The following is a 22,041-nucleotide window of genomic DNA, read 5'->3' on the forward strand; positions in this document are numbered from 1 at the left end:
CTCAGAATGGCAGAAAATATGTGCAAATGAAACAACGGACAAAGGATTAATCTCCAAAATATACAAACAGCTCATGGAGCTCAATATCAAAAAAACAAACAATCCAATTAAAAAATGGGTGGAAGGGGCTTCCCTGGTGGTGCAGTGGTTGAGAATCTGCCTGCCAGTGCAGGGGACATGGGTTCGAGCCCTGGTCTGGGAAGAACCCGCATGCCGCGGAGCAACTGGGCCCATGAGCCACAACTACTGAGCCTGCGCGTCTGGAGCCAGTGCTCCGCAACAAGAGAGGCCGCCATAGTGAGAGGCCCGCACACCGCGATGAAGAGTGGCCCCTGCTTGCCACAACTAGAGAAAGTCCTCGCACAGAAACGAAGACCCAACACAGCCATAAATAAATAAATAAATAAATTTAAATCATACGGGCTTCTAAGAAGACCTCTGCTTAAAAAAAAAAAAAGGGGTGGAAGACCTAAATAGACATTTCACCAAAGAAGACATACAGATGGCCAAGAGGCACATGAAAAGATGCTCAACATCACTAATTATTAGAGAAATGCAAATCAAAACTACAATGAGGTATCATCTCACAACGGTCAGAATGGCCATCATCAAAAAATCTACAAACAATAAATGCTGGAAAGAGTGTGGTAAAAAGGGAACCCTCCTGCACTGTTGGTGGGAATGTAAATTGATACAAACACTATGGCGAACAGTATGGAGGTTTTTAAAAAAACTAAAAATAGAACTACCATAGGACCCAGCAATCCCACCACTGGGCATATACCCTAAGAAAAACGTAATTCAAAAAGAGACGTGCACCACAGTGTTCATTGCAGCACTATTTACAATGGCCAGGACATGGAAGCAACCTAAGTGTCCATCGACAGATGAATGGATAAAGAAGATGTGGCACATATATACAATGGAATTATTACTCAGCCATAAAAAGAAACGAAATTGAGTTATTTGTAGTGAGGTGGATGGACCTAGAGTCTGTCATACAGAGTGAAGTAAGTCAAAAAGAGAAGAACAAATACCATATGCTAACGCATATATAGGGAATCTAAAAACAAATGGTACTAATGAACCTAGTGGCAGGGCAGGAATAAAGACATAGACATAGAGAATGGACTCGAAGACACAGGGTGGAGGGGGAAGCTGGGGCGAAGTGAGAGTAGCATCGACATATATACACAACCGAATGTAAAATAGCTAGTGGGGAAGCAGTTGCATAGCACAGGAGATCAGCTCAGTGCTGGTGCTTTGCGATGACCTAGAGGGGTGGGATAGGGAGGGTGGGAGGGAGGCTCAAGAGGGTGGGGACATGGGGATGTATGCGTGCATGTGGCTGATTCACTTTGTTGTGCGACAGAGGCTAGGGCAGTACTGTGAAGCAGCTATACTCCAATAAAGATCTATTAAAAAAATAATAAAAAAATAAAATGCCCTACGATAGTGACGTCCACATCATTCTATATGTAAACTCACAATAATACCATCTGTTTTAGAGAAAAACAAGTTATGTCTAATATCCAATCTGAGGTTGAGAATATAGCAGCAGTACTCAAAAACTGAAAATCATCTTACCTATTCTTCTACCTCATGATAATACAACATTTTTCTTAGTGTTATACCATACAACAGTGCTTTAACTTACATGATCTTATTTAGATACAATTAGGATTCTTGGATTTTTCAGTTTACTCTTAAGTTCATCAAACAAAGAAGCTCTTGCTTTCTTTCTTTTACTTAAACTAGCCTGGAGACAGAAACAAGCAAATCAAAGTCTCCACTAGGAACTGTCTTCCATTCACAACCGCATCACTTGCTCCTGTTTATTCCCGACAAATAACTCAGTGTAGTTTTGTTCAGTTGGACACACACGTGAACTGGGAAAAAAGGGGAAAGACCTGGAGAGCTGCAATCATCGTAGTACTGCTTCCTGTCGCTTCCAATCTTCCATTTTAGGATGTTTCCCTTCCAAGCTCTGACCAAAGACAGAATAACTTCTCCTGTTCCAACATTCCTAGAAAATTCTCTTAAATCACCTAAAACAACTTTCCTTTGCTTATTCTGTTTATATTCTTCAAAAGCCACTTACCTTTCCTGTACCCCACCTCTTCTTCATGCCTTCAGGTACTGCTGTAGAAAGACTGATCTCGGTACAAACACTCTTATCTTTCTGTAAAGATCGATCCTCCAGTCTTAAATAGTTCTTGTGGTTTTTCAAAGGTGCTCTTCACTTGAAGAACCATTTTGTGCTGCCCCCAGAGTCTCTCACAATAATTGAGATTAAAAGGGCTTGGTCTCTATTCCCCTAATTCTATGTACACTTCCACCTCCCTACCACCCAAATAAATGCCTATTTTTATTCTCTACAATACTTCCTGTCAGCAAAACTCCTAGCCTCTTGCAGTTTTTTCTTCCGTCTTGCTGTCTCTTTGAAAAATTTGGAATTATTTTAACTAAAAGCTACTTTTGATTATTGTGTTTCTCAAAGACAGCACAACTGTTCAAGTCTAAAACAGCATTGAATCTATGCCCTAGTTATATACATAGCTGTCAGTCCAGGAATAAAAGCCATAGGAATTTTTTTAAAAATCACTTAACCTTGAACATTAACATAAATGAATTCCAGCTTTTAAAAATTATAAATATATATCTGGTTTCAGACGTCTCAAGAGCACTAATGGCATATGCTTGAGTTTTATCACACCAACATTTCTATGGGACAGTTGGTCCAGTCATTTGGCTGACAGCACAGCCAGAATTATTGTTCAAGGCTGTTAACACAACTTTTTATATCAAGCTGGTTATCACATGACTGCTGAGAAAACCACAGCCTCCTGGGCAAAGCACAGCCTGTTGGCCTGACTAGGTCACAGAAACCTCACAGAACAGCAAGCTACTGCCTCTACTGGCTGTTACAGCAGGACATACCTCTTCGTAATTTTTCGCCTCCACTCCATGCTTCATGTCTAGGATCACGAGTTGGTCAGGTATCCGCCCTGTTCCTGAGAAAGAAATCAAAGGATTCATTGTGCGGAATATTTAAAATTCCGGGAAATCACCCACCCACCCTCCCTCTCCCTAAGCCCTACCCTCTCAATAGAGGGAAACAGCGGCAACTCCTCCCCCTACTCAGCTGCAGAAAATTCCTGGCTCTGGCTAAAAATCACAAGCATTCCAGACAAAGCCTCTATCTGTGTGGGGTGCCAGAAAGTGACAAGAACATGCTGCTGGCAAACATCTCTGAGGGAGCAGGACACAAGATACTGCAGCTGGTACTACAGAGGAACAGAACAGGGGAAGAGAAAACACACAGGCTCACTGGATTAGGAAATAGAAGTCACAACAGCATACAGTTGAGTGGCATATAGACCAATAGGTAGTGGGCACCAACTTAGGCCGAAAAGGCACATTTCCACATCTGAAAAGGTTGACCTGTGAAATTCTCAGAGAAGGATTACTGGGTATACGCTAAGCCTGAATTTACTTAATACAAATACGAGTACTGAAAAGTACACAGGATTTGTCTACTATTCCACTTATTTCAAACATTTTGGTCAATGTAAGGCCATTTCAATAGGTAAATAAAGTGTTATGGGACTATTCCCACACAGCCTTTAGAAGAGCCCAAGAAGAAACTTAACAGTAAGAGTAAAATTCTCAGGGATACTTCTTACAAACAGAAAAGTCTATTTGGGATAGTAGGACCAACAGAGCAATGTTCATATTAGAAAAGATAATCTGATTCCGCTTGATCAAAAGGAATTCTATTCTTACATCATCAAGTAGGAGAAAGGGAAAGATTCAAAAGAGGTCCAGAAAACTGCTCAGTCTCAATCTCCTGGAATTCACCTGATTACTTGTATAATTAAAAACTGCTTGCATGAAATTAGGAGTTTTGGGAAATACTGCCAGTTAAGCATCGTGGTTCCTGAGACCATAAGCCATAGAGAATGGTACTGTACCCTGAGAAACACTGGAGATTTTCTGAAACATCAATTCAAAAACTACTCATTGAGAACTCACAAGGTGCTAGAACCGTGCTGGAGATTGCAATCTCTGCCTTCAAATAATTCTATGGGCATCTAAGACATAAATATGCATACCAGCTACAGTGAAAATGCAAAGCATATAAAACTTTAAGGAAAAAACAAAAATGGTTCAGACAATCCCAGCTATGGAGCAAAGGTTAGAAGAGAGAAGAGATTAGTTGTGGACAGACTTCACTTGAGAGGTAGCACCTGACGGTAGACAAAGTATCTGGACAGAAGGGAACACATGAACAAAGACTCAGCTATTGAAAGGATTGTGGCATGTTTAAAAGACAGTAAAGAAGTTCTTTTGGATAGACTAGAAAGATCAATTTGAAAGCAATAAAATAAGACTGAATAGGTGGGATCAAGAAACTAAGCCAAGGACTTCCCTGGTGGTGCAGTGGTTAAGAATCCGCCTGCCAATGCAGGGGACACGGCTTCGAGCCCTGGTCCGGGAAGATCCCACATGCCGCGGAGCAACTAAGCCCATGCGCCCCGACTACTGAAGCCCACGTGCCTAGAGCCCGTGTTCTGCAACAAAGAGAAGCCACTGCAATGAGAAGCCTGCACATGTAATAAAGGGTAGCCCCCGCCTGCTGCAACTAGAGAAAGCCCGCATGCAGCAATGGAAACCCAACACAGCCAAAAATAAATAAACAAATAAATACATTTATTTTTAAAAAAAAAAAGAAAAAGAAAGAAACTAAGCCAAGTCACAAATACCTTCTGAGCATTAAACCAATTAGGTTTCCAAAACAAAAGAAAGCAAAACAAAAAGTGACACCCAGAGAGGTATCTTCTCCCAAATCTAATGTGCAATCCTGATTACAGCACTGCCCATAAGAGATTCAATGCAAATATTTGCTTCTCCTTCCTCACTTAAAAAGTTGTGAAATCCAAGCAGCTCACAGCTCCGCCTGGTCCAAATGATCAAGATATTCTCTTCCTAACAGACTCTTCTCCTATCTGTTTGCCACAGCACAGCTTTAGCATTATTCAAACACGAACGAAACCACAAAACCACAGACCACCTGAGTCCAGACCATACAATTTCTTGCATAGAACAGCCAGCGTATCCCCTTAGCTGACATCATGGCCATAAAGGGTCTCCTTTGTAAAAAGACCCTTTGAAATTTCTCTCTGCATTTGCCTGACAAATAGACAGTCTTTTAAAAGGTGTTCCAAAGACTACAAGGTATCAGGTCTTCACATCAGAATAAACAGCTGAATAAACACAAATGAAATTAGAAATTGAGTGCTGGCTATAACGTGTGTGTACACATACATTTATACATATATACACACACATTTTTGAACTAGTTCCTAGGCATTTACATGCACAGCACCAGCATATAAGAAATTCAGAACAAAAGATAATCTCTGCCTTTAAAGAGTTCGAAGTTGGGAATGTAAGATATACACACAAGACACTTAAACAACACAAGGCTGTGTGTGTGAGAGATATATATATTCAAATACTTAAATAAACAATCCAATCAGTAAGTGATGCGCTATTCAGAGGAAGCCACACTGACCTCCTTGCTGTTTCTGAGACATGCTCAGCATCTTAGGTGTTTGCTTTTTCTCCAAAGCCCTCATTACCATCTGACTTCTTTTTTTTTTAATAAATAAATAAATAAATTTATTTATGGCTGCATTGGGTCTTCGTTGCTGCATGCGGGCTTTTCTCTAGTTGCGGCAAGCGGGGGCTACTCTTTGTTGTGGTGCACAAGGCTTCTCTTATTACCGAGCATGTGCTCTAGGCGCACAAGCTTCAGTAGTTGTGGCTCACGGGCTCTAGAGCGCAGGCTCAGTAGTTGTGGCGCACGGGCTTAGTTGCTCCGCGGCATGTGGGAGCTTCCTGGACCAGGGCTTGAACCTGTGTCTCCCACATTGGCAGGTGGATTCTTAACCACTGAGCCACCAGGGAAGCCCCCATTTGACTTATATTTGTCTACTGTCTGCTTGCTCCAATGAAAATGTAAGTTCCACTGAGAACAGAGACTTCTGTTTTATTCACTGCTATATCCCCAACACCTAGAACAGTGATGGGTGAATCAATCAATTGATTGAGATATCAAGCAGACTAGAACGGCTGAGGGATGCATTCTAAAAGAACTAAAGGTAGGGACTTCCCTTTGGTCCAGTGGGTAAGACTCCACACTCCCAATGCAGGGGGCCCTGGTTCGATCCCTGGTAGGGGAACTAGGTCCCACATGCATGCCACACCTAAGAGTCCACATGCTGCAACTAAGAAGTCTGCATGCCACAACTAAACACGCCGCAACAAAGATCCCACGTGGGACAACTAAGACTTGGCACAGCCGAAAAAGAAAAAAATTAAAAAAGAAAAACGAAAACCCCCCAAAACTAAAGGTAATCCTATGTTCATATGGGAAGAGAGCATTCCAACAAATGAATAAATCTGACATGTTCAGAAGGAAGAGCAAACCAGAATGACTGGGGCCTGATGGGCAGAGGAAGATAAGGTTGGATGGAGCAAGAGTATAAAGACTATTAAAAGCCATGATGCCTAAAATCCCTTCTAGCTTGAAAATTTCATGATTCTGTGTTTCATTCTATAGAACAGGAATATTACTGCCACTACAAAGAAGGGAAAGCTTTTGAAAAAGGACTGACATAATGAAAGATGTGTTTTAGGAGATAAATCTGGTGGCAGTATTTGGATATATTAAAAGCAGGGATATCAGTTAGAAGGCTAACGACATGATCCATGATTTGAAAGATTAGAGTTCAGATCTGTGTGGTGGCAGATACAGGAGGTATTTTGAAAGAAGTATCAGCATAACTTGATGACAGACTGGAAAAGACAAAAGTATGTAATTTCAAATATGTGAGCCCAAGTAACTGGAAGGATGGTGTTAATACTGATGACTGAGGGGAACTAATTTGAAAGAGTAGGTCATGAATACAGTCATAGATGTCTGAGTTTTGAGGTAAGAATAGCACAACCATGTGGAAATGTCTAGAATACTGTTGAGACATCTTGGAACTGGCAGGGGTGGGGGCAGGGAGAAGGGTATCAGTCATGAAATCACTATTACAGTCTTTTAATTTTCTATTCTTAATCTATTATTCCATTTACTTCAGGCAAACTCCCTTAGCTTTTAGGTTAAATTGACCCACTTTGGATCAGGGGTCTAATTTCTGGTTAACTGTTAAAAGCAGCTGGTTCTTTTGCTATTCCTGGGAATATGTTGGAGGTGTTGACAAAGGTGCTTGCTTTTCTTCTAGGATCGTATGTTCTGAACATTCTATAAATGTAAAATTGCCAGGAGTCCTTTTGCTACCATACGGAGAAAGCCTGAGAATAAAGTCAAATGGAGGCAAAAAGAGGAAGCACTAAAAACAATGTAAGGTTCCAATGATACCGTTAAAACCCCAAGATACAGCCCTGCCTGAAGTCAGTACCACACTGTAGACTCCCCGGTTCAGAGAGTCACATGGTCTTTCTCTTTTTCCTCTTTAAGCCAGTTTGAGTCATGCTTTTGTGTCCTGCAGCCCCAAAGGGTCCCAAGTAATAAAACAGGTATAAATGCATACAGCTTTTAGAGTCCGGCGTCCTTGAAGCTGAAGAATAGGGAGTGAAAAGGCATCTGCTTTTTCCCCAACCACTGGGCACAGAAGCCATCAGGTAATCAATCAGCCTAAAAGTTACTAAGGACTCTTGGCCTTGAGAGGCACAGAAGAAGGCACGGCAAGCTATCAGGACTAGGAAACAGCAAGTGCCCTGGAGATCGAAACTGCTTCTGATGATACATTATTTGTCAGATAGACACTACTTCTAATCCCAAAGAAAACATGTCACTAGCATAAAAATGCACTATTTTCTGGCATCTATACCAAATTCAACTCTATCATTCAAGCCAAGTATATCACAGGATTCAAGAAATGCCTACTCCTGCACATAAGAACTCTACCAATTTGCCAACTTTCACTTATATGTGTGTGCACTCCAGCAAATGTAGTTTCCATTTCCTCTTCCTGCCCAGACCAAGAGAGATAGTTCATGCTCTAACTTGCTTAGAAGATGATACTTAATTCAGGGAAAATACTCTGATTTACTTACCCTTGCTCTCAAAACACACTTCGAACATGTCATAGTCTTCAGTGGTAAAGGCAAACTTCCCCTTGGTTGCATCCTCCTTGGAGTACAGAATATGGCCAGCAGAATCTGTAATCTAAAAGTAAAAAGTAAGTAAGAACAGGCAGCAAATAATACTCGGGAAGAGAACTTATAGAAATTGGAGAAATGGAAAGAAACACCGTCTATAAAAGATAGTCTAGGGCTTCCCTGGTGGTGCAGTGGTTAAGAATCCGCCTGCCAATGCAGGGGACACAGGTTCGAGCCCTGGTCCGGGAAGATCCCACATGCTGTGGAGCAAATAAGATGGTGCGCCACAACTACTGAGCCTGCGCTCTAGAGCCCGCGAGCCACACTACTGAAGCCCACGTGCCACAACTACTGAAGTCCGCGCGCCTAGAGCTCGTGCTCTGCAACAAGAGAAACCACGACAATGAGAAGCCCACGCACCGCAAAGAAGAGTAGCCCCCGCTCGCTGCAACTAGAGAAAGCCCGCGCACAGCAAAGAAGACCCAACGCAGCCAAAAATAAATAAATAACATAAATAAATTTATCAAAAAAAACAAAAAAAAAGACAGTCTGTTATGATCGCTATGGTCCAACCATTCCCAAAGATAGGAACTGGATTAGAAGGTGAAACCCAAATACAGCAAATTTCACACAGTTGATATAGTTGATATAAAGTGGGTTTATTAGCAAAGGTTCACTTTATAGAATGTAGACCAGTATCATTTCCTAGAAAGGGAAAATGGAAGTGGACAATTACTGAAAGAATATACTACAAAAAGGAGAAAGGTATGTAAGAACGCATTTGCTGTATAAAACAAATCTTGACACATGGTTGGGGGGAGGCGTGGAGAGTGGAAATGGAGCACCTGACACAAGGAGTGAAGGAAAAGAAGGCATGTCTGGAGGAAAAATCTGGCAGAGCTATTCCTTCAGATTTTATGTGCATTATGTCAATGGCTACAAGGGGTGGGGGAAGGCAGGGGGATAAATAGGAAGTTACTCCTAAGAAAGACATCTTTGGCTTCCACAAATGATAATTTCTGTCTTCCAGGTTGTTGGCTCTAGTTTTCCAAACTTAAACCGCTCCATTCCTACAGAATGGCCTGTAAGCACAGACGAAGCGGCATATATTGGTAAGCGAACGGTCGCATATAAAGCAAGGACTTGACACAGTAATATGACAGACCAGGTCTCAGGCTTCTTTTCTAGAGCACATGGTTGTCTTGGCAGAAGGCACATTTCATGACCTAAGACAGGAAGCTACTTGAAATGTAGAACACAAGAATAGTGGATTCATTATATTAAACTGGATGTTCTAATGTGTAAAACAAGATTCAATTATAGATGAGATTTTAAATATAAAAATTGAATAGTATACATATACACTTATATATTTAAAGCACTTTAATAACACTAGTTATTTCTGAGTAGTGAGAGTTCTTTATAATTTTTTTTTCTACAAAAGCATGTATCACTTATGGTCAGAAATAAAGTTATTTCAGTTTTGGAAAGAAAAACATAACGAAAGAATAGTTACCACTGCTAGACAAATTTGAAATGATGGGTTAATAAAATAGGTTTTATGGCACAGCTAAAGTCCCTAAGAGTAACAGCAGTAATATTAACCAAGTATCTTCCGCCATGAATGATGTTGATCATTCATTAATTTGTCAAACATTTAAGATGCCTGGATCTGCACTGGTCACTGGAGAAATAGGATGTGGAAGATGGTTCCCATCTTCGAAGGGCTTAAGAATATAAATAGGAGAAGAATAAGAAATGAGACAACTTCGCTGCAGTGTGGAGAGTGCGTCTGTGCCATGGGATTATGGAGGGTCACAGAGCGTATTGTGGAGGAGGTGACACAGGAGCTGAGTCATGAAGGATGGGCTGCAATCAAGGGAAGAATAGGAGTAAAGACATTCAGCGTAGAAGAGACAGCAAATATGAAGGCTTAGGTCCAGAAAAACAAAACAGAACATAAACATGGTATCACCATAACACTAATAGCTAGTATTTATTAAGCACTTACTAAATGCTGAGTACTGTGCCAAGGGCTTTATATGCATTTTTTACTTGATCTTCACTATAACCCTACAGGTAAGAAGTATTTTTTCTCCCATGTCCACAGGAGGAAACTGAGGCACAGAGAGGTTAAGTGGCTGGAGAGATACTAGCCGGATCATGTAGAACTACAACATCATGCTAAGGAGTTTACTGTGCACAAAGTGGAAAGGAAATGAAGAATCTGAAACCAGAGTGACGTGATTCAACATGCAGCTTAGAAAGATACATCTGATAACACTGTGAAGACAGACTCAAGAGGGACAATACTAGAGATAAGAAAATGTGTTAGGACACTAACCCAGTACTCCAGGTTAGAGATGATGAAGGCTTTGTGTATGGAGAGAAGGGGGTCACATCTGAGGAATTTTTTAAATGGAGAAAAAAATATAAATAAATAAATAAATAAAATAAAAATGGAGAGCACGCCTCAACTAAGACCCAGTGCAAGCTAAATAAATAAATAACTATTTAAAAACGAACAAACAAACAAACAAAAAAACCGGAGAGTCCACAGGACAAGACCAAAAAGTGAATGCCCACAAAGACCAAGCAAGCAGCATAAACTGAGTCTAATGGGCCAGCACAAGTCCACAGGGTGTGGCGAACAATGTGGCAAACAGGAGACAGGCCTGTCTCAAGGGAGAAACCAATTACTACCATGGCATGCCAATTTTTCAGACAATCTAATTCTCCAAAAGAACCTAAACATTTTAACTGTTATTTGAAATCTCCTAGTTTTTAACTCCTCACAACCAATCCCAACATTTGAAAAACGATCTCAAGGCCAAACAAAAATGTCTATAGAACCAACTTCTGGGCCACCGATATCTGACCTCTGCCCAGGATAGGAAGAAAGCAGGCTAAAATCACACGAAAGAACTGTTGGGCAGCACTGAGGTGAGAGCTGAGATCAGGGACCATGGATTTCTAGTGGCCGCACCTAGCAGCCAGGATGCAGGAGCAAAGAAAAGTATTATATGATTTAGGTCTGGGGTCTACAACTGCATGGTTTGGAAGGATACGGGGATTAAGGAATTATGTTATAAACTTTACCTACATAGTCTTTAATCCTCACAACAATCCCAGAGAGGCCAGTCTTATTAACCCCATTTTACTGAGGCAGAAACTTAGTAACTTGTTCATTATCACAGAGCTAATAAATTGTGTATGTAGATTTGAAGACAGGGTCTAAAACCTATGCTCTTTCCACATTCCATGTTGCAGCCCCACGGCAGGAATGGCTGAAGGAAGTGGAATGCACAGAAGCCAAGAAAGACTAACAGAATCTGATGGATTCTTTGGGTTGGTGCAAGTCAGAGAGTCTGAGAGTCCTCTTGAGTGGGACATGGCACTGTTCAGTCTGCATTCTCCACCTTAGAGGGATTAGCAGGCAGCCACAAGGTAGAGGCCTTGAAGTCAGCAATAAATAAACAATCTGCATGGGAATATTTAGCCCTGAAAATTCCTAAGGCCTCTTGTTCATGTGATACTTTTCCTGAATTATCAACTAAAAGAAAAAGCCAAACAAAGGACAATTCAACTTAATCAGACTTACAAGACTTGGCATAAATTTGCCCAACCAGGTTATTTCCTAGAAGAATAGCTTATGATCTCTTTGCATTCTCCTAAGATTTTTTACATACATGTGCCCTAGAATATCTTTTATTTATTTTTTATTTTAAATTTATTTTTATATATATATATATATATATATATATATATTTTTTTTTTTAAGTATGCGGGTGTCTCACCGTTGTGGCCTCTCCCGTTGCGGAGCACAGGCTCCGGACGCGCAGGCTCAGTGGCCATGGCTCACGGGCCCAGCCGCTCCACGACACGTGGGATCTTCCTGGACCGGGGCACGAACCCATGTCCCCTGCATCGGCAGGTGGACTCTCAACCACTGTGCCACCAGGGAAGCCCTATTTTTATATATTTTTTATCTTTTGGCTGTGTTGGGTCTTCGTTTCTGTGCGAGGGCTTTCTCTAGTTGTGGCAAGCGGGGGCCACTCTTTTTTTTTTTTTTTTTTTTTTAATTATTTTTCTTTTTATTTATTTATTTGGTTGCACCAGGTCTTAGTTGCAGTGGGCAGCCTCCTTAGTTTTGGCATGCAAACTCTTAGTTGTGGCATGCATGTGGGATCTAGTTCCCTGACCAGGGATCAAACCCGGGCCTCCTGCATTGGGAGCGTGGAGTCTTAACCACTGCACCACCAGGGAAGTCCCTTTTTTTTTTTTTTTTCCGGTACGTGGGCCTCTCACTGTTGTGGCCTCTCATGTTGTGGAGCACAGGCTCCGGACGCACAGGCTCAGCGGCCATGGCTCACGGGCCCAGCCGCTCCGCGGCATGTGGGATCCTCCTGGACCGGGGTACGAACCCGTGTCCCCTGCATCAGCAGGCGGACTCCCAACCACTGTGCCACAAGGGAAGCCCAGGGGGGCCACTCTTCATCGCGGCGTGCGGGCCTCTCACTATGGCGGCCTCTCTTGTTGCGGAGCACAGGCTCCAGACGCGCAGGCTCAGTAGTTGTGGCTCATGGGCCTAGCTGCTCCGCGGAATGTGGGATCTTCCCACACCAGGGCTCGAACCCGTGTCCCCTGCATTGGCAGGCAGATTCTCAACCACTGCGCCACCAGGGAAGCCCCTCTCCTAAGATTTTAAAAGTGTTCTTCAAAAAAAATTATTTAAGGACAGGAGCCTCTTTAGATGACAAAGGATCCTAGGTACAGGTCAGAAAACTCTTATTAAGCAGTGGCAAAAATCCTTCATTGAGTACTTTGCAAAATGAATTAAGAAGTCTGCCATGTTCTTCTGAAAGACTCAGATACAATCCACACTTCCAACTGGTTCTCGGAAGGAGTAAAAATTGTTTAAATTGTCTTCTTCTACACTGTACTGAGGAACTATAGTCATGGTAGAACCACTTGCCTTGTTGGTTCTTTCTATGACATCTGAAAATGTATTAAAGATGCAAATATTTTACAAGAGGCTGAAGGCAAAACACCCATCACTGCCTATACCATTTATCAGCATGAAATTTACCCCCTGGAAATAGTGTGTGATAATCATCACATTTCCATCAGTGTCTCCACGTTTCTATACTCCCTATGACCTTCAGGTGACACAACTATATAAGGGTATCTATCCAGATATTTGGAAATCCAGACAGGCAACTTGACAATTTAACCTTCATGTTAGGCTCTTATAGACTGTTGGGGATTCTAACAGATCCCAGAATTTTTCTGAAAATCAGTAGGTTTCCCACGTAGTTCATAACTTTGCAGCTATTAAGGAGCCAAGCCACTGACCTTAAAAAAGAAAGAAAAAAACCACATGCCCTAACCCCAGCATAATTACATAAATCAGCAGGTAGCTAAACTCAGGGAATAGAAAACTGGGCAAATCTCAGTAACTAGCCAGAGCCGGCAAAGTCTAATAGGCCGAAATGATGGTTTTAAATTTCTTTAATTAAAATGTTCTGATTACAGATCACTTTAAAAGATCATCTGGTTTCTCAAAAATTGAGAGATTTAATTTTTTCTTCTTAAATTCTACTAGAGAACCACCTTGGTAATATGATAACTGCCACTTTCACCTACTGTAAGAGCAAACCCTTAAAGGATTCCCCCTTAACAATAAAAACACATAAAATTTACTGTAAAGTTCTTAACCAAAGGTAATATCAAGCCATAAAATTTGCCCATATGACATCAAGGAATGGGAAGTAATAAAGATATCTTTCTAGATAACACCTTCTGAAGAAAAGCAAACCAAAGTTCACAACTTACAAAGTAGGGAAGAAAGTGTTAATTGTATGTATATGCACAGTAGCTGATGTCAAGAATATGTGAATACTCACACCAAAACCATCAAATAAGTGAGAATACAGGTCCACTGGGAAAACAAGACTCATTTAGAATTGGATTTTCTTGGACGATTCTAGGCAGTGGCCAGAGAAAACAGGTTCTTGAGCAGTTCTTCTACCCCTGAAGCCTGCCCCCCTTCCTTGACCACACATTCAAGATAATACCCTGCCTACTTCAAAAGGATCTTTAAGTAGCGTAGGCCCAAACACTAGGCAAATAAAGCAATTAGGAATTAAGGAATAGAGTTCACGTGGAGGAAGAAACTAATAGGCACTATCAAGAACCTGAACTAAGCAAATGGTATCTGCATAATAAATTTGGTTCTCAGTTTTCTGGAAGCCAAGATTAAGAGAGAAACAAGTTGGGTTACACATCATTTGTTTTCTGATGAAAGCTCACAAGTTTACCTTCAGAGATAATTTTCCTGGAACTAAACAAGAACAATTTATCAGGAAGGTTCTTGTGAAAGGACCGTGACCAATATTAGACTCTCCACTTTCAACCATGGCCTTGCTAAAGATAGAAATACAATTCAGATGGATGCCTTTAGTGACCCTCCATAACAATCTGCCTGACCTAATAATGCAGAGGTGGGACGTGAAGGAATTGGATGAACGATCGCGAACCCTGGGCCTCTGCTCTTTAGCACCACTTCTCTCCCCATCCTAGCTCCTCTTGCTGCTCAGGGAATTCTCAGCCTTACTCTAAAGTTGCAAGAAGTCTGGGACTACTTTTGGCCACTTGCTGCTACCACAAGTGTGTTTGAAAAAAACAAAAAAGTGTCAGGAAAAGATACCTTAAAAATAATACTACCCAGGGCCTCTCTCCCATAGAGCTGTGGAAGGTCTCTTTTCTCCTCAGCCAGGACTGGAGGCCAAGATCACCCTTTGAGGATCGTTGTCAGGGCTGCCACAAGCGGGGCAGCCTTGTTTTCCTACCTCAGACACCTGTAGTTGCTGGGAGCCCCAACTTGATCTGTACCAAGCGGGCTGGCCTCACAGCCAGACTAGGGCCTGCTTTCCTTGGATCGGCTCTTGTGAGCCCCAAAAGTAACTTGGCCCCTGCCTGCCCCACAGGCAGGGTCCCGTACAGGATTGCGAGGCGGGGGGTGGTGAGGAAGAGCCGAGAGTGGGTGCTGGAGAAGAAGGAGCGCCGCCGGCGGCAGGGCAAGGAGGTCCGACCTGACACTCAGTACACCGGCCGCAAGCGCAAGCCCCGCTTCTGAGCAGGCGGCCGCATCCAGTGGGACAGCTCGGGGACCACACAGTTGTGAGCTGTGCCATCCAGCCCAGGCACTTGCTTCTGGAGGGTTTTCTATATTGAAGTGCCTACTTTATCAGCTGACAAAAAGTGTTTTAGAAAAGTTCTAAAAAGGTTTAAAGTTCTAAAAGCATTTTCTTCACTAAAAAAAGTTCTGAGAGCATCTTATTTTGTTCTAAAAGCAGTAAACGAATTTCTGTGCAAAAAATAATAATAATAATAATAATAATACCCATCCAGATCTTGGCTTCTAATACCATTCTCCAATAAAAGGGAACCAGGGCTCCTTGGAGAAATGGCTGACCCCAGGACTGAGACAAGAAATACACAAGATGAGCCTGGGGCATCTTGTAGTGCCAGAAAGTAAAGAAGCGCTCGAAAACAAAACAAGACAAAAAACAACAGGGGTTTGTCAAAGGGACACAGGAGCCAAATGAAAGAGCTCCCAACAGCCAAAGCTGTAACAATTTGAGCAACAAAATAAAGCAGTATTGGATTGTAATTCAAAATATAAATACCCAGGAATCCATAATGATATAAATGATTAAACAAGCAAGCAAACAAACAAACAAGATGGGGAGAAGAAGAAAATCTCCCATGCAGAACACTCTCAGATAATTTATGAAATTTTAGAAACAGCACCCTCAAGGAGGTCAAGCATACTCCCCACTCAAGTGTGGGCTGCACATAGTGACTTCCTTCCAAAGAGCACAAAATAGAAAGGCGGCGGGGGGGGGGGGCGGTAGTAACTTTACAGTGGAGAAACCTGACAAACACTACCTCTGCCAGATGATCAAGGTCAATATAACAGTAATAATTCATGATGACAATATGCTCCCTTAACATGATATGATGAAAATGACCCTTTACCTGTGTGGTCTTCCTCCCCAAAACTCTTAATTCCAGTTTCGTCATGAGGAAAACATCAGACGAATCCCAATAGAGGGGTATCCTACAAAGTACTTGACCAGTACTCCTCAAAACTCAAACGGCTGTCAAAAACAAGGAAAATCTGAGAAACTGTCATAATCTAGAGGAGCCCAAAGAAATACGACTAGATGTAATATATCCAGGATGGGATCCTGGGACAGGAAGAAAGGACATTAGGTAAAAACTAAGGAAATCTGAATAAAGTGTAGACTTTAGTTAATAATAATGTATAAATATTTGTTCATTGTGACAGACAAAATGTATCATACTAACATAAGATATTAACAATAGGGGAAACTGGCTGTGGGGTATATGGGAACTGTATTATCTTCACTGTTCTTCTGTAAATCTAAAACTGTTCTAAGATAAAAAGCTTATGTAAAAAAATACTATTCAGAAAGATGAAGTCAAACACATACATACACATACACACACACACATGCACACACACACACACGCGCGCACACACACATACACCTCCAGATTCTCAAGAAATTTAAAATCAAAGCCAAGCAAGTAAATAAACATTTTCATATACTTTTTATGTTGTAAATACAAATAGTTAATTTGGACAAGTCTATACCTACCCTTGTAAAATGACATATGATCTACGGGGGAGGTGGCAAGTCTGTGTCTTTCTAATGGCACAGGTCACACATTGTTTTCATTTGCTGAATCAGCTCCATACCCCACCAGTCCAAGAACAGGTTAAAAACCAAAAGCCCAATCCACGTCTTTCTGGGCGTGCTACCATAGCAGCAGAGGTCAATCAGCTTGCAGCTTTAGTGAAACTCTGAAGATGTAATTTCCTTCACACAGGCTCCTACCTGCACTCTGTCTTCCTCAGGTTTATGACCAGTCTGGGGTATAATACTGAGTATACAATGTGTACATATTATTTTAAGGCTAACCATAAACCTTGTAGCTCCTGAATGACTAACTCAGGAATTCAGAAACAGCCAAGTCCCTTGGAGAAGCTCTATACATTGAACAAAAATGAACCAAAACAGAAACACCTACCCTTTTCTCCTTTTGAGAGACAGTACAGCATAGTAGTTAGACTGAAGGTTCTAGAGTCAGGCCTCAGGTTGGTGTTCAAATCACAGTTGTGCCACTTACTAGCTGTCAGGCCTTGGATATGTTCTTTAACCTCTCTGTGCCTCATATGTAAAATAAGAACGAGAGTATGTACTTTACAAGGTTATTGTGAAAATTAAATTTAATACAGGTAAAGTGCCTAGAAGAGTGTTTGGCAGCTGGCAAGCACTCAGTAAGTGTAATTATTAGCATTGTCATTGTCATTGTTAGCATTTTTGCTATTATGGTTACTGCTTGTTAGTGGTAACTCAGAACTCCACAAACAATTAGGTCACTAACCATACTTTCAAGCTAAAAGTGCTAATGGATGGCAAACTAGATAAAGTAGTCTGCATCGACGAAACCCAGGGATGACTAGGGCCTAAATGGTTGTTGACGGAGACAGGAAAAGACAGACAGGTAAACCTCAAGGAAGTAGCAGTAAGATTTAGAAACGGAAGAGATACAAAATGCCTAACAAAGCAGGTATTCAACGAATCATTTTAGCTGCTAACAGGGGACAGAAAGAAATACCAGATGACTTCAGCAAGTCCTGCAAGTGTTTTACCCAATAAGTAATAAACTGCATGAAGGACCCAATAACATTAAGTGTGGGGAGAGGAGAAGAGAGGACTCTGGGTGCATATATAATGATCAGGGGTTGTGGGTCTACACGCTTCATCTGGTAATAGTTCACGGTGAATCTTAAACTGTGGGGTCCAATCAGAAAGAACACCAAATCACTGAAGATGCTGCAGTTTTACACTAGAAAAACAGCATCAGAAATACTTTCAAGAGCCTACCACAAGTACTACACACTAAGAACATGGACGACTCTGTCAGCCCAGAAGCTATATTTAATGGGCAGAAAACAAATTTACTCTGATCTTTCAAACAAGAGCAAGTAGCAAGTCTACCAACAGCATCCCTGAAATCAAAGGATCACATCTAGATTTTACCCAGAACAAAGTCAAACTTAGAAAGGCCATAAGCAGCATTTAGCAACACTAAATTCTTTCAAATTTCCAACACAATTCAGCAATGGCAGAGCACAGCACAGAAGCAGTTTAAGAAGGCTTATAGAAGTACTGAAAACTAGACATGGAAAATTTCCAGGTGCTGGTATGATAAAGGATAGATGCTCTCCTCCTGCTTCTATCAGCATTTACAACATTAACTCAACAGAGGCAATACGTCATACTTGACTGGGGGGGTGGGAATTGGGGGGTTGCGGGGGTGGGTGGGGGGAGAAAGCTGGAGAAAGAGAGGGAGGAAGGGAGGGGAATGAGAAGGAAAGACCAGTTGCTGCCCTAACAATACTGCTGCGGGGGTGAAGCCAGATCAAATGTTTTTTTTCATACTGTTCCAAAGTTATTTACGGTAAAAACCTCCAGCGTGACCCTTTCAGGCACAAACAAAGCCTTGTTCTTTCTTAACAACTAGTCCCTTGATTTCCCACACGTTGTGTTGAACAATGAGGTTGGGGGCACAGAATAAAGCAGATGACATCAATCTCCCTCAAGTCGGAGGCTTGTTTCAGAGCCCAAATTCTGGTCTGTGGCCAGCTGGCTGATTTCACAGAGGGCTCTACTGTCCAGGATGCCAGGCTGCGTATGCATTTGGGGGCCATGGCTCAGGATCAACCACCAGTTAGCAACTCACACAAGAAACAACACAGAAGTCACTGCACCTCACTAGATTACCTTTATAAATCTGTTCCCTTTTCCTAGAAACTAGGCTCAGTCTTCAGAAGTCATCATAAAGATATGGTATAGCAATTTCAAATTCTAAGCAGCCCCCTTCTCTAGACCAGTTGAAAAGAGAGAAGGCTGGGGACAACTGTTGAACAAGAGAAATTTAAATGAAGTAACAGAGGCAGGTTCAGTCGTTTGCCACTGGCCAGGGGGGTGGGCTGTGGTATGGGCTCCACTTCCCTCCCCCTTTCCCTCTAAGGATCCATAAGGAGACTGTCTATGCATGGCCCTATGACCAGCAGATGGCTCAGTCTGGCCTCAGAGAGTCCTCCGGAAGGAGCCTGTCACCCCATCTGCACTTGTCCTCATGAGCCGCTCCAATGCCGAGCCCACAGGTGCCCCTGTCCAGAAGGTGGTGGAGAACAGCAGTGGGACGCCCCCCTCCCCGCTTCTCAATGCTTTCCTTCCCAATTGACGACTTTGAGACCGGGTGTCCTCTGGGCAAAGGCAAGTTTGGAAATGTGTACTGGGCTTGGGAGAAGAAAAGCCATTTCATCGTGGTGCTCCAAGTCTTCTTCAAGTCTCAGGTAGAGAAGGAGGGTGTGAGGCACCAGCTGCGCAGGGAGACTGAAATCCAGGCCCATCTGCAGCATCCCAACATCTTGCGTCTCTACAGCTACTTCTATGACCGGCAAGGATCTACTTGATTCTGGAGTATGCCCTCCCGGTGGGAGCTCTACAAGAACAGGCAGAAGAGCCGCACTTCTGACGAGCAGCGTACAGCCACGATCATGGAGGAGCTGGCAGATGCTCTGATATACTGCCACGGGAAGAAGGTGATTCACAGAGACATAAAGCCAGAGAATCTGCTCTGGGGGCTCCAGGGAGAGCCGAAGGTTGCCGACTTCGGCTGGTCTGTGCACGCCCCCTCCCTGAGGAGGAAGACGATGTGTGGCACCCTGGACTACATGCCCCCGAGATGACTGAGGGGCACGTGCACAACGAGAAGGTGGATCTGTGGTGCATCGGAGGGCTCTGCTACGGGCTGCTGGTGGGAAACCCCCCCTTGGAGAGGGCTTCCCACAACGAGACGCATCGGCGCATCGTCAAGGTAGACCTGAGGTTCCCCCCTTCCATGCCCGCAGGAGCCCAGGAGTTCATCTCCAAGCTGCTCAAGCATAACCCCTCAGAACGCCTACCGCTGGCCCAGGTCTCAGCCCACCCTTGGGTCCGGGCCCACTCTCGGAGGGTGCTGTTTCCCTCTGCCCTTCAGTCTGTCCCCTGAATTGTCCCTGTCATTTTCTCAGTTGTGTCTGTATGTCTGCATAGGTGTAGTTAGGAGGAGGGGATCCTGGCCTGTTCCCACATCTATCTTCTACCTCCTCTTTATTTAATAAACGCTGAAGCTTTTTGCACTAAATAAATAAATAAAGTAACATACTGTTTAACTTTTATGGAGAAGGAAACAGAGTCAGGTTTTAAGTTAAAGCTAGAAATCTGTATATAATACAAAAATAAACTAGATTTTAATATCATTAAATTTTAATGTACCAATTAGCCTTCTGTACTATACCATCTATTTATTGACCTGTTTCTAACCCACTGGACAACAGTCACATCAAACGTAAATTTGAAAAAGACATATTTTTCCTAACAGAAAAAGATCAGCCCTCAGTACAGACAACAGGAATCATGAGCTGAAGTGTAACTGTTCCAAATAAAATCAATTAAAGCTATAGCATAAGGGGGCTTCCCTGGTGGCGCAGTGGTTGAGAGTCTGCCTGCCGATGCAGGGGACGCGGGTTCGTGCCCCGGTCTGGGAAGATCCCACATGCCGCGGAGCGGCTGGGCCCGTGAGCCGTGGCCGCTGAGCCTGCACGTCCGGAGCCTGTGCTCCGCAACGGGAGAGGCCACAACAGTGAGAGGCCCGCGTACAGCCAAAAAAAAAAAAAAAAAAAAAAAAAAGCTATAGCATAGGGACTTCCCTGGTGGCGCAGTGGTTAAGAATCCGCCTGCCAATGCAGGGGACATGGGTTCAATCCCTGGTCTGGGAAGATCCCACATGCCACAGAACAATAAAGCCTGTGCGCCACAACTACTGAGCCTGCGCTCTAGAGCCCATGAGCCACAACTACTGAGCCCGTGTGCCACAACTACTGAAGTCCACGCGCCTAGAGGCCGTGCTCCACAACAAGAAAAGCTACCACAATGAGAAGCCCACTTGCTGCAACTAAAGAAAGCCCGGCTAAAGAAAGCCCGCGTGCAGCAACAAAGACCCAATGCAGCCAAAAGTAACTAAATAAATTTATATTTTAAAAAAGCTATAGCGCGCGCACACACACACACACACTCTCTCTCTCTCTCTCTCTCTCTCTCTCTCTCTCTCTTCATACAGCTTTTAGTGTGAAAAAATGTTATAAGCCAATGGTTTCCCAACTGCCAAGATCCTTCTTGATAATTTTTATGCTTAAATTGTGATAAGCGTACAACTCAAGGCTGAATTCTCCAAATGATCTTGTTTGGCTTTCTCATCTGTAAGCTAGTTGGGAAACACTGGGACCATAACTGAGTGTAATATCCAAATAAAAGATAATCTCATTTAGAAAAATAAATTATTAATAGCAACAGCACTCTTGAAGAATGACAATGAAAAAAAACCTTAGGCCAATTAGATTATTTGGAAGAGGTTAAAAAAAGTATAAGTAATCTAAATTACCAGTAGGCTTTTCTTTCCTTTCCAGTGATGATTATGACATCTCCTCACAATTGCTTTCTCTCTTTCTGTATTTCCAAAACATAAATCACCCTTAGGCAATAACTTACTCATCTCATCTCCTAAAATGAATTCATCCTCCAATTTTCACCATTAACAGCATTCTAAATAATAAATGGTACTGGAACCTATTAAATTATTATGGTATCATCTAGTCTTTATGAAAACGTGGTTTTCAATTCACAGATTCTGAGTCCCTACGGGCTTTTATTATGG

The 22,041-nt window shown here is 42.5% G+C and overlaps 1 protein-coding gene and 1 pseudogene across 2 annotated transcripts in view; one reads left to right on the plus strand and one right to left on the minus strand.

Moving 5' to 3' along the window:
- The window catches only part of TMED10 (transmembrane p24 trafficking protein 10), a 45,215-nt gene that overhangs the window by 17,049 nt on the left and 6,125 nt on the right, over positions 1-22,041 (minus strand). Inside the window, exons 2-3 of the mRNA XM_082618533.1 lie at positions 8,134-8,245; positions 2,941-3,014 (exon numbers count right to left, since the gene is read on the minus strand). Of these exons, the coding sequence (XP_082474659.1) occupies positions 2,941-3,014; positions 8,134-8,245 (186 nt within the window). The remainder of the gene's footprint in view (positions 1-2,940; positions 3,015-8,133; positions 8,246-22,041) is intronic.
- LOC309803124 (aurora kinase B-like) lies at positions 18,645-20,492 on the plus strand (annotated as a pseudogene). Its single transcript has one exon. The product of its transcript is annotated as an aurora kinase B-like (transcript).

Source organism: Mesoplodon mirus (assembly GCF_964341445.2).
Source record: "Mesoplodon mirus genome assembly, chromosome: 4".
In the NCBI taxonomy this organism is placed as follows: Eukaryota; Metazoa; Chordata; class Mammalia; order Artiodactyla; family Ziphiidae; genus Mesoplodon; species Mesoplodon mirus.